This window comes from Rhinatrema bivittatum, chromosome 7 (genome assembly GCF_901001135.1).
Source record: "Rhinatrema bivittatum chromosome 7, aRhiBiv1.1, whole genome shotgun sequence".
NCBI lineage: Eukaryota > Metazoa > Chordata > Amphibia > Gymnophiona > Rhinatrematidae > Rhinatrema > Rhinatrema bivittatum.
The window spans coordinates 46,810,156-46,823,457 of NC_042621.1; the positions used below are offsets into that span (position 1 = coordinate 46,810,156).

The 13,302-nt window shown below is 48.3% G+C and overlaps 1 protein-coding gene across 2 annotated transcripts in view; it reads right to left on the minus strand.

Moving 5' to 3' along the window:
- Positions 1–13,302, minus strand: part of LOC115095096 (B-cadherin-like) — a 147,521-nt gene that overhangs the window by 20,027 nt on the left and 114,192 nt on the right. For both annotated transcript variants that reach the window (XM_029608325.1, XM_029608326.1), the window contains 5 exons: positions 10,749–10,877; positions 9,999–10,184; positions 9,320–9,564; positions 8,795–8,937; positions 8,072–8,290 (listed from right to left, as the gene is read on the minus strand). In XM_029608325.1, the coding sequence (XP_029464185.1) occupies positions 8,072–8,290; positions 8,795–8,937; positions 9,320–9,564; positions 9,999–10,184; positions 10,749–10,877 (922 nt within the window). The remainder of the gene's footprint in view (positions 1–8,071; positions 8,291–8,794; positions 8,938–9,319; positions 9,565–9,998; positions 10,185–10,748; positions 10,878–13,302) is intronic.

Sequence of the window (13,302 nt, forward strand, 5' to 3'; positions counted from 1 at the left end):
AAGGTGTGGATGGAGGACCATGTTGCTGCCCGACAGATCTCGGCGGGTGACATCCACTTGGTTTCTGCCCGGGCTCTAGTGGAATGGGCCTTGACTTGTAGAGGTGGCAGCTTGCCTGCCTCTATGTAGGCCGCCTTGATCACTTCTTTGATCCAGCGAGCTATGGTTGCCTGTGAGGCCGCTTCCCTTGTTTCTTCCCGCTGTGAAGGACGAATAGGTGGTCCATCTTTCGTAACGATTCCGTCCTATCCAGGTATCAGACTAGGAGTCTGCTGACATTAAGATGGCGAAGGCAGCGAGATTCTTCCAAGTCCTTATGCTCGTCTGGCGATGGCAGCGAGATGGTTTGGTTTAGATGGAAGTGAAAAACCACTTTTGGGAGGAAGGAGGGGACCGTGCGTAGCTATATGGATCCCGGTGTGAACCTGAGGAGATGAGACAGGCTAAACAGACTGCCACTAGAAATGCAGTCTTCAATGTTGGTAGTCGGAGGGACAGACCACAGATGGGTCTGAAGGAGTCTCCCGCTAGGAAGGCCAGGACTAGATTGAGATTCCATGGAGGCACCGGCCACTTTAGGGGTGGTCAGATCTGTTTGACCCCTTTCAGAAAGCAGGAGACGTCCAGGTGAGAAGCTAGGCTGCCGCCCTCCACCTTGGCTCTGTAGCATGTCAACGCGGCCACCTGCACCTTGATGGAGTTGGGAGACAACCCCTTCTGTAAGCCGTTCTGCAGGAATTCCAGAATCGTGGGAATCTTGACTGTCCACGGGGGGATACCGCAGTCTTCACACCAGGCTTCAAATATTCTCCCTATCCTTATGTATGTTAGGGATGTGGAAAACATGTGTGCTCGGAGCAGGGTGTCAATCACTGCCCCCGAGTATCTGCTCTTCTTCAAGCGAGTCCTCTCAATGGCCAGACCGTAAGAGAATAGAGTTGGGTTTTCGTGGAGGATCGGGCCTTGTTGGAGCAGATCTCTGTGCGGAGATCGAGGCCTCCCTGTCAGTAGTCTTCGCATGTCTGCGAACCATGGCCTTCTTGGCCAGTCTGGGGCTACTAGAAGTACTGGTCCCCTGTGGTGTTCTATCTTGCGGATGATCCCGACCAGTAGCGGCCACAGACAGAAGGCATATATCAGGATTTCCTGTGGCCAGGCCTGGACGAGGGCATCGATCCCTTGGGATTGTGGTTCCCGTCTGCGATTGAAGAAGTTGGAACTTGGGTGTCTGACCGGGTTGCCAGGAGGTCCATGGCTGGTGTTCCCCAGCGGTTTACTATCAACTGGAAGGCTGTGGCTGACAGCCTCTATTCCCCTGTGTCTAGACTTTCTCTGCTGAGGTAGTCCGTGGTGAAGTTGTCTTTTCCTGAGATGTGGGCGGCTGAGATCTCTTGTAGGTTTGTTTCCGCCCACGCCATTAGGGGGCCTATTTCCAGGGACACCTGTTGGTTCCTGGTTCCTCCCTGGTGGTTGATGTAGGCCACTGTTGTGGCATTGTCCGACATGACTGACCTATTCGCCCTGGAGTCTGTGACTGAACCATAGGCAGGCTAGTCTGACTGCCCGTGCTTCCAGTTGGTTGATGTTCCATCCCGATTCTTGTCCCATTGTCCCTGGGTGGTCAGTTCCTGGCAGTGGGCTCCCGACCCTCATAGGCTCGCATTCATGGTGAGAAGGATCCAGGTCGGTGGGGATAGCCTTACTCCCTTGCTCAGATGGTCTTCTTTTAGCCACCATTGTAGCTGAGTTTGAACTTCCTCTGGGAGCTGGAGGCAGATGGAGTAGTTTTGGGACATCGGATTCCATCGTGACAGTAGGGAACGCTGTAGGGGCCGCATGTGAGTTCTTGCCCATGGAATCACTTCCAGTGTGGATGACATGAGGCAGAGGACTTGGAGGTAGATCCACACCTTGGGGCGAAGACTGCTTAACAGGTTTCACAATTGGTTCATCAGTTTTGTTATCCTTGTAGGAGTTAGAATGATCTTGTCTTGTCTGGTGTTGAACCGGACTCCCAGGTATTCCAGAGATTGGGAGGGCTGCAGACAGCTCTTGTTAGTGTTGACCACCCACCTGAGGTTCTCCAATAGAGTTTTGACTCTGGTGGTCGCCTGATGACTTTCCTCTGGGGATTTTGCCCTGATCAGCCAATCGTCCAGATATGGGTGTAAGAGGATTCCTTCTTTCCTCAGCATCACCGCCACTACCACCATGATTTTGGTGAATGTTCGGGGCGCCTTGGCTAGCCTGAAGGGTAGGGCCCAGAACTGGTAGCGGTGGTCCAGGATCGCGAAGCGTACAAAACGCTGATGCTCGTGGTGGACTGGGATGTGCAGGTAGGCTTCTGACAGATCCAGGGATGTGAGGAATTCTCCCGGCTGTATCACTTATGACCGAGCGTAGGGTTTCCATGCGGAAGCGAGGGACCCTCAGGTGATGGATGATGGATTTGAGGTCCAGGATGGGTCAGAACGTACCTTTTCTTGGGAACAATAAAATAGATGGAATAGTGCCCAGTATTTTGTTGTTGCGTGGGCACTGGCATTATGGCCTTTAAGGCAAGCAATTTGGTCAGAGTGGTTTTCACTGCCGTCCTCTTTGAGGGGTCGTGGCAAGGAGATTTCACAAAACTGTCCGGAGGGATGTTGTGGAAGTCCAGATAGTATCCCTCTCAAATGATGGTTAGGACCAACTTGTCCGAAGTTCTTGACCCATCTTTGGTAGAATAGGGCAAGCCTGCCCCCTATGGCTTCTTTCTGTGGATGGGCCGGCTGATTTTCATTGCAGGGTGCGGCTGGGGCTTGGACCAGAGCCGGCTCCCCTTTTGTTGTGCTTGTTCCAAAAGGACTGGCCCCTGCCTGCGGGGGCGAGATGTTTGATATGTACTTTTGTACGGTTTGAAGCGCTGTGATCCCCTGCCCTTAGATGTTCAGGGAGGGGTGCTGTCTTCTCTTGTTCTTGTCCTCCGGTAGCCGCGGGGTAGTGGGGAATCGCCCCATTTGTCGGCTAACTTCTCCAGTTTGCTTCCGAACAGGAGGGTTCCCTTAAAAGGCACTCTCGTGAGTCTCGTCTTGGACGTCGTGTCGGCTGACCAGTTTTGGAGCCAGAGATGTCTTCTGGCTGCCACAATGGACGAAACGCCTCTGGCGGCGTTGCTTACCAGGTTGGAGGTCGCATCCGTGAGGAACGATACTGCTGGTTCTAGTGCTTCAATGGGCGTGGTGGCGTTCCTGGTCTTAGATAAGCAGGCGTATGTCACCACGGCACAGCAGGCAGCGATCTGTAGTGACATAGCTGAAACGTCGAATGACTGAGGATGGATTCCAGACGTCTGTCCTGGGCATCCTTGAGTGCCGCTCCTCCCTCGACTGGGATGGTAGTGTGCTTTGACACCGCTCAGACCATGGCATCCACTTTGGGGAATGCCAGATCTTTGGCAGCGGGGTCCAGGGGTACATGGCTGCCAGGGTCAGTCCCCTTTTGAGAGTGGCCTCCGGAGACTCCCATTCCAGGTCAATCAGCTGTTGGATGGCTTGCAGCAAAGGGAAATGGTGGGAGGCCTGACTGAGTCCCTCGAGGAGGGGCTAGTCTTTGGTTCCCCTATGGCACTTGTGCCTGGGATAGCAAGCTCTTTCAAGCTGTGCGCCACGAGGTCTGAAAGCTCGTCTTTGGCGAAGAACTGCCTCCTGGTTTGGTAAGGTTCTGCTCCTGGAGGGATTTCTCCTTCCTCCAGGGAGTCTTGATCCTCATCCGAGGTGTCCGTATCCCCAATGTTGGGGCTTTTGGGTGGGAGAGGCATTTCTCTGGGTTTAGAGGGTCCCAAGATGTTAGGGTCCTCTGGGGGAGGCTGTGGTTGCATCGGGGGCGCTGATTGCATGTGGACAAAAGTATGTAGGCCTTTGAAGAATTCTACCCAGGAGAAAGAAGCTGGGTCTAAATTGAGAGTCGCTGCGTCCCCGGGGAGCCCCGTTTGGAGGAGGTTCCCGCTGGGGGTAGCGAGGTCCGTGTACTGTCGGTGGATCCGAATCCCAGTACCGGCTGGGGAGGACCTTGATCTGGTTCACCCAGAGTCTCCTCGCACTGTAGGCACAGGGCTGTGGTCTCTTCGTGCTGCGCAGCTCTAACATGGCATGCTGGGCAGACGACCTGAGCCTTGAGTTTCTTGTCCGGTGGTGCCATGGTTTGTGTGCATAGAATTGCGGAAACCTTCGGTTTGTGCATTCAGGTCTATGCCGGGAGGCTTAGTTATGCGCTCTGGGTGCGCCGAGGTTGTGCGTGTAGGTCGAATGCAGGCTCAAGATATGCGTACCGCTGTGCGCACAGGGTTTACTTATGCGCCCGGCACAGTTCATTCCATTTATGATATTGAGCCTTATTGTTTCTGTGAAACATATGAAAATTGTGTGTTATTGTACATGTCAATTTCATGTTTTTATTATGTATGTTGATGTAAATCGCCTAGGCCTCCTTGTGGTAGGCGATTAATAAATTTTAATAAATGAAATGAAAATGAAATGAGTGTGTGGCTATGCGCCTGGAGCCCTCATGCGAATTGCTGTGCGCACTGCCCTTATGCGCGCGCCGGTGTGTGCACAAGTGATTGTGTGTGCACGGCTCGCCTCTGTGCGCACGGCTCGAATCAGCAGACAGGGCGGCGATCAAGCAAAAATGGCGACGGCGACCATGCGAGCAATATGGCGACCACCTCTGAGGGTCTCACGTGGGAGGACCCTCGTATCGGAGCGGGGTCTAGCCCGGATAGGGCTGATCAACCCGGTGGCACTGACGCCGGCTGGCGATCTGTGCGGTTCTTTGAGCCTCGGAGTCTGGAGACTTAAGAAGTTTTCTACTTTTCCTTGTCTCGGCGTTTCCCGGTCTCGTTCCAGGCGGTTTCCGGCTGCGGGGGGAGAGGGTAGAGTACCTTCACCGCCATCCTCGAAGTTGCACCTGCTGTCTCTCAGCCGCACACGATGTTGGGGGCTAAGTCCACGCCGGAAACCGGTTGCCGGACAGAGGCTTACCTCTGAGGGATCGCAGAAATCACCTCAGGAATTCTCAACTGGGGGAAGGACCCGTAGGTATCACCGCAGGAGAGCGGGGCTCGTCTGTAGAGGTAAGATTTCTTCTTGTTTTGGATTTCTTTGGTTAGAATACGCTAATGCTGTGCAAGCATGTACAGAGTCCCGAACTGCTATGGAGATGGAAAATACTGAAGAGCATAGCGTCCTACAGGGGTATATGTACTAGGGCTGACATCAGATTGAAATCTGATCCGTCTCCAACTGCTATCAGGAGCACACTATACCCATTGGTCTTGAGTCCATCTGCTACACGCTAGGAAATGGAAAAATATCAATACTGTACCTCTGGAATGAGCAACTTTTACACCCCTTCTCTTTATGAGGAGCTTTGCATTTGCCAGACTCGGATATGCCTTTTTTTGCTAAAATCCTATCCTCATTTCTTCACACTGAAATGGGCCTGGAATTAAATTCCAAAAAGTACTGCACATGGCTCTGTGTTACACTGTCAGGCCATTGATACTATGTTTTCTTTTGACCAGTTGAGAACAGATTACAATATACCTATGAGGCATTTTTATGCTTATCTTCAATCTCAACATTATATTTTGGCTTTAAAACAGATATCCTGCTCTATTCACTGTACATTCTATTTCATTATTAAAGAGAATGGCTTATAGGGCCTGAGACCAATAAGATTTCTTGGTATAAATTATGACTTGAAAAAACCATCTACAACAGTGCTCATGGTGTTTGGCAAATAGATGTTCTGCTGAGTTTGGTACACACGTTACGAGTGATGCCTTGGTAACATTGTTCGAGCCTATATCAAATTACTATTAATTCTAAATGTCAAGAGATGAAGTATAAAATTTTGCATAGAAGTTATGCTTCCAATAGGGCTGCACGTATGGGCATAGTTGCTTCAAATTTATGTCTGCAATGTAAAATCCATATTGGTACCCTAACAAATTTGTATTATGCACAAAACTATATAACTTCTGGGATACTGTGCTATTGACTATACAAAATGTCAGTTATTAAACCACCATTTTTGGTGAAACCTTTATTACTAGGGGACGTATCATGGGCGGAATCTTACGGACATCTTAAGTTCACACACATTGCTTTACTGTTAGCCAAATAGGTTATATTACAATTTTGGCTACAAGATACTGCACCGCCTGCACAGCTGTGGTTCTGTCGCATGCTTGAATGGCAACATATTGAAGACCTGGATGTAAAATTTCTTCAGAAGCCTTAACCAAATACCCATGATTGTTGACGTGCAATGATAAATGGAACCTGCTCTGAAGAAAGAATGGCATGCCACAAGGATCTGTAATGAGACCAGTTCTGTTTAATATCTTTGTGAGCGACATTGCGGAACAGATAGAAGGTAAAGTTTGTCTATTTGTGGATGATACTAATATCTGCAGAGTGGACACACCTGAAGGAGTAGAGAGAATGAAAAGTGATTTCAGAAAGCTTAGAGAGTGGTTGAAGATTTGGCAGCTGGGACTCAATGCAGAGTCCTGCATCTGGGCTGTAATCATCCAAAAGAGCTGTATGTGCATGGACTGGGATAGGGATCTTGGGGTAATAATATCAGACGATCTAAAGGTGGTGAAGCAATGTGACAAAGCGATAGCTAAAGCCAGAAGAACTCTCCGCTGCATAGAGAGAGGAATAACCAGTCAGAAAAAGGAGGTGATAATGCCTTTGTATTGGTCCTTGGTGAGTCCTCATCTGGAGTACTGTGTTCAGTTCTGGAGCCCTTATCTCAAGGACAGAGATAGGATGGAGTGGGTCCAGAGAAGGGGGACCAAAATGGTGTGGGGTCAGTATCAGAAGACTTAAGAGGAGAGGCTGAAGGATCTGAATATGTAAGCCCTAGAAGAAAGGAGGTGCAGGGGAGATATGATACAGGCCTTCAGATACCTGAAATGTTTTAATGATGCACAAACTTCAAACCTTTTCCATTAGAAAGGAAACAGTAGAACTAGGGGTCATGAAATGAAATGAAACTCGAGGGGACGACCCAGAATGAAAGTCAGGAAATATTTCTTCATGGAGAGAGAGTGGTGAATGCCTGGAATGCCCTTCCGGAGGAGGTGAACACCCAAACAGTCAAAGGATTCAGAGGACAACATGGGCCCTGACTTATGGTCTGGGGTACTGATACGCAGACGTAAGTGAAAAAGCACAAGACTGCTCTCCTATGGCCAAGTCCAAAAGCAAAGCACATCAAGCAGCACTGTCAATTTTCAAGACAGCTCCTCACCCAGTAAAATTGTTGCTTTGTTAATGTATAAGGGCTAAGGGATAATATGCATGGAGTGGTAGTTGCTACCACTGGAAACTTGCTGGGCAGACAGGATGCACCATTTGGTCTTTTTCTGCCGTCAATACTATGTTACATATTGTGCCGGATACTTCCGCTGAACTGTATTTGTGTTTTGTATGAATAGATGTTTATCTGCCTTATTCCTCCTATGGTGCGTAATTAAAGAAAATGATGTAATAGCAATTTATATATTTTTTAATTGTTATATTATTTATTGTACTGTTGCATTATAGATTGTTCTTAAAAAAAACCCAACCAAAAAAACCAAACCACCACTCATCCAGTGCTCAGATTATTCAGCTAATCAGGTGCTTCTCAAGGTAACGAGATTACAGAGAAAAGGAAATCAAATACACATACCCTACTCCAGGAGCAATTCTTGTATTTAAACCCTTCAAAAATAAGAACCCAGTAATCACTGGCACAGACACCAGCACGACTGATCCTGTCCATTTACCTGCGACTTATGTACTAAGGACATCTCCACAAAGCCGCATCAGTCTGACTTATTCAATGGGAAGCAGAATAACCAGGCAGGCTGCACATGGTGTTTCAGAGGGGGTCATAGCAGCAATGTGGCTTGCTGAAGGGGTACAGGGCAAACACCTCACATACATCAGCAGCATCTGATCCGAGTGCAAGGTGACAAGCTGCTGCTCCTCCCTCCCCCACCCCCCCCACACCGGTGGCACAGGTTCCTCACCATTGATTTCTGCTGCCCAGCTGACTTCTGATCCATGACTAAAAGCAAACGTGAAGGGCGAGGTGTTTGGAGGAAGATCCTTATCAATGATGCTCAGCGTCTGTGGTTTTGAGTTTCGGTTGCAGACCGTAATGTTGCGAAGGCTGGGTTCGGGACCGTTGTCGTTCACGTCAAGGAGATACAAGAAAAGCGTTCCTGTCCCTGTAGCAGGAGGTGATCCTGTTCAACACATCACATTTTATGAATCTACGGAGCAGCCACTGCGGTACCTCAACATGCTCACCTAAGAAAAAAAACTCCACTTCTAAACAAGGGCAACCAGAGCTTCCAACAATTTCTGTGCCTCTTCCTTATGCCAAGCTGGCTTGGGTCTATGGAGAGAGCCCTGGATGAGAGCTCCGGCACATGGGGAGCGAGCGAGCGAGCAAGCAAGCAAGGCAGCCACCTAATCCTGGTAAACTGAGGCATCTTAACCTGTAAACTGCAGAAAACCAGGCAGAGGCTCTTTTATAAGAAATAACCCACAGCTAAAAGGTGCAGGAAACGAAAGTGAACATGTTTTAGACTTTCGCATAACAGAGAAGATATGCCACCATAAGCCCGCCTCATCTGGGGGCAGGGTTTATGATTCAGTCACTTCTCATGAATCTCAGATTCCCAAGTCCTGTTTTGCACGGAAGGAAAGAAGAATCCCCAAGGCCCGGCACTGCTGCCTGTCTGTACCGTTATCTGTAGCCAGGATGAGGGAGGTGTAGGTGCTGTTCTGCACGAAGTGCGACTCCCGATCCAGGTTGCCTTTTCTAGTTACTATTCCAGTTTCTGGGTTAATAGCCAGCCATCCTGCAGGGTCATTCCCAATGCGATATCTGAGCAATGACATGAAGGAGGGAGAGATCATGCCAATGTTCCAACGCAAACATCTGCAAAGCTAAAATCACAAGGGGGAAAAAAAAAAAGCCTTACGTCCTCACTGCTAGGAGCTTCACCCGACCTTGAGGCTTACCCCTGCACTTCCTCCTTTAATTTAGGTGTCCATACCCACCACGCCTCCCCCACACAATCTTTCCCTGCCCCCAGCAACACTGCTTGTTTCAATTAGGTAGTCCACACCGAGTCTCTCCAGGTATGCAGATCCCTCCACTGTCCCTCCAAATTAGGGGCCCTTTCCTTTCTATCCTTTCATTATCCCCTGCGTTTCTAGACCAGCATCCCAATAATTTTTTCATTTATCCTTTGATTAAGGCTTACTGGATGATCTGATTCTGCAGTGTATCCGGGTCCTGGGCCTGAAGGGATGCAATTTTCTGCCCTACAGGCAAGTCCTCTATGATGTCCACTCTAGTAACCAGTGGATTGAAGACTGGAGCCTCGTTCACATCCAGCACCGTGACGCTCACTGTGGCTGTGGAGGTCGGCAGAGTCACTGTAAATGGAACCTGATTCTCCACTGTGATATGAAGGATATACTGAGACTTGCTCTCAAAATCCAAAACCTGAAAGGTAGAAAGGACAATGTGATTCTCTAGAAGTTACAGCAAAGTAGAGGGCAGAGTGGGGAGAGGCAGCAAATGCCCAGTAACCAAGCAGGAGATCTTTTCACAGGTTTACTGGCTACACAAGGTGTTACCTGTGGAAGAGTGTTTAGAGCGCCATTGGAATCACGCTCACAGAGTAATAGCACATCCTACAGCGACTCGAGTCTTCAAATTATACCCTTCAGGATGCTACCTGCACAGGACACTTGCTCAGATCTTAATCTGCTGCTACCCAGGGAGAGGAAGAGTTCACCCATGCTCTCAACACTTCACAGGCCTGAGAAAGGAGGGGGGGACTTTTTTCTATTAATGCTCTGCTGCAGCAGCCATCCCACGAAGCATGCCGTGCTCTACCCACCATCTCCTGCCAAGCTATCCTCTCGTCACAATACCTTAGCTGTGCTCAGGATGCCATCGTTGGTTTCTGGATCCGTCATCATGGTGAAGACCCCACCATCGTTCCCTTTTACAATTCTGTACACAGCATTCCATGCCTCAGACTTGGGCTCATCCACGTCCTCCACGGTCAGCCTCTGAACCTGGAAGCCTAGCTCATTCTCAGGCACCTCTGCCATGTACTGCAGAACAAGCAACACCATGAAAGCAATGCACAACCCTCTGGAACAGCCATCCTTACCAGCTAGCAAACAAACTAGATCTCCGGCATGGGGGCTTATCAGTCAAAGCCAACTGGAACTGTCGGGGGCACGTTACATGTTTAAACAGAGCAGAATTACTGAATGCACTTTGCTTCCTCCCTCTGGACGCCCAGTTACTGACATCTCAGCCTACAGATCTTCCTATCTAGACAGGATGCGGGCATGGGGGGGGGAAGCCAAAGCAAGCCCCTTCATAGCACTAGACACCCCTACATCAGAATTCTGGTTAATAGCTCCTTGGGTGGGGGTGAGGAGTCTTTAATTCTGTCTCATGCCCATGTCAGCAGCACATGCCTGTGTGTGATGGGAAGGCCGAAGTCTTGCTCTGCCTCCTTGAGGTCCCTGCTGCACAGTGCTCTCCCCACCCCCAAGAGATGGATTAACCAGCTTCACATAGTGCTCAGCTGTCACCTGCTTTAAGGTAGGTTGCACACCCACTGCCTCTCACAGTCCTTGGCTCTGTGAAAGCACTTCCTTACATACCTGACTGGGGTCGAAGAAAGGTGCGTTGTCATTGCTGTCTATGATTTCAATCACTGCCGAAGCTGTTGTGGACAATCCTGACCCATCTAGATCAGCAGCCTGCACGGTTAGGGTATATTCTCGCACTCTCTGAGGGGACAAACAGTTCATTACTTCAGTGGCTGTATCGTTTAGCGAGACAGCACTGGATACATTTTAGAACTTAACATCTAAAGAAAACCTCTTCCTCCAACTCGTGTAGCTTCTCAATGTTAAAATGGAAATGGAAGATGAACTCTTACTTCAGCTAAAAGACTTTGATTTCTTCTGCCAAGTCTTGATATGGATTTCAGACTGGCACTTGAACAGTGACTGACTATAAATTCAGAAGCTTTAGATTTTAAATTTGATTACTCACTTTTCCAAACCCAGGATCAAAGCAAGTTATAATCAGGTACAGTAGGTAGCTCCCAGCCCTAGAGAGCATACAATCTAAGTTTGTAACCAAGGGAATGGAGGGTGAACTAACTTGTCCAAGGCACAGCAGGATGTGAATCCAGAGTTCCCTGCTTCTCAGCCTGCTGCTCTAAGCACAAAGTGACTCCTCCACTCCAAGATATTGGAACCACTAGGACTTACCACTCAGATCTGAAATGGAGAAATTACTTACCTGATAATTTTGTTTTCCTTATTGTAGACAGGTCGACTCAGGACCAATGGGTTATGTGCTCCCCTGCTAGCAGATGGAGACAGATTTCAAAGCTGACGTCACCTTAGATATACCCCTGCAGTGACCTCAGCCCTTTGGTATTCTCAAAAGCCACTTTTTTCAATAGTATATCCACAGTGGCTTTTGAAGAATAGCTTTTGAAGCTGTTCTTCAAAAGCCACTGTGGACATACTATTGAAAAAAAACTTGATTTAAAATAGGATTACAAATGGATAACCATAACTGTACTCAAACACTGAACCCCAGTAAGAACAGATGCCCAGATCTAGGGACTGGATGACGGCTTACCTGTAATCTCTTGGAATCAATACCCACTCCTCAGGCATATCCTTGGCACCGTTCTTGGGCAGCCGTGGGTGGGATGCTGAGACAATCTGTCTACACTAAGAAAAACTAATTTATCAGGTAAGTAATGGCTTTCCTGCCTCCACATAGGCTCCCATGACCACCTCCCTTAATCCAACAAGCTATGGTTGCCCGTGAAGCTGGTTGACCCCGCTTCCTTCCACCGTGAAGGACAAAGGACCGGTTCTGAAACTTCCAGACACTGCACCAAAAGTCTACTCAATTCAATTCATGCTCCTAAATGGAACTTACGCTCAAACAAAGGCCTCCTCAAAATTCCTCACGCCAGAACCACACATGAGAGCCATATCCATCGCCAGCCCCACTCTATGGAACTCAATACCAATCGAAATAAGAAATCAACTAAATATCAAAATTTTCAAAAAAGACCTGAAAACCTGGTTATTCACCAGAGTCTACTTAAACTCAAGCAGCCCACCAATCAACCACGCAACCCATCAAGAAAAACACCCCATCCCTCTATCAATTAAATAACGCCCACCATGCGAACACTTAAGATAATGTGCAACTGATCTCACTTATTATCCCTAACCTATATGCAACAGTTTTTTTTTTATATGTATCAACATTAACGTATGTAGTAACTCTGCTGCTATATAAGATTGATATGTAATAATTTCATATGTAATTAACTAACCTTTCAAACCCCAAACTTTCCTTCAATATGACAGTTTGCTGCAATGATGTTTGTAGCCAATATATCATTTCTAGACTACTGTAAACCGTTCTAATGGCGAAACAGAATGACGGTATACAAAACACGTTAAATAAATAAATAGATGTCGGAGGAAGTGGTATTCTTCCGCATCCTTGTGTTGATGAAGGAATGGCAACGAAATGGACTGATACAAATGAAACTCCAAGACTACCTTGGACAAGGATGGAAGCTGTAGTGCTCCTGGAGTCATCTGGAGGAACGGTTCCCAACATGACAATGCCTATAGCTCAAAGATGCGACATACCAAACATATTGCCACCAGGAACACCGTTTTCAGGGTTAATAAACACAAGGAAAACTGCAAAGTGGCCGAAGGGAGGAACCTGCCAAAAATTCTAAAACTAGATTAAGATTCCACAAGGGAACCGGCCACTGTAGGGGTAGCCGGAGGTGCTGCACCCCTTTCAGAAAACGGGTCATGTCCGGATGAGCCGATATGTAGGTTCTGTTCACCTCGCCTCTGAAACAGGAGAGCGCCGCTACCTGGACCTTCAAGGAGTTAAGGGCCAACCCTTTTTCCAAGCCGTCCTATAAAATTCCAGAACCTGTGGGATTTTGATCCTCCAAGGGGGCACACCGCATTCCTCGCACCAGGCCTCAAACACTCTCTAGACCTGCACCTACGCTAGGTATGTAGAGAACTTCCATGGTTGACTAAAATGGTAATAACTGCCGCTGAATATCCACGCTTCATCAGGCGAGCCCTCTCAAGGGCCAAACTGTAAGACAGAATCAAGTCAGATCCTGGTGAAGGACCGGTC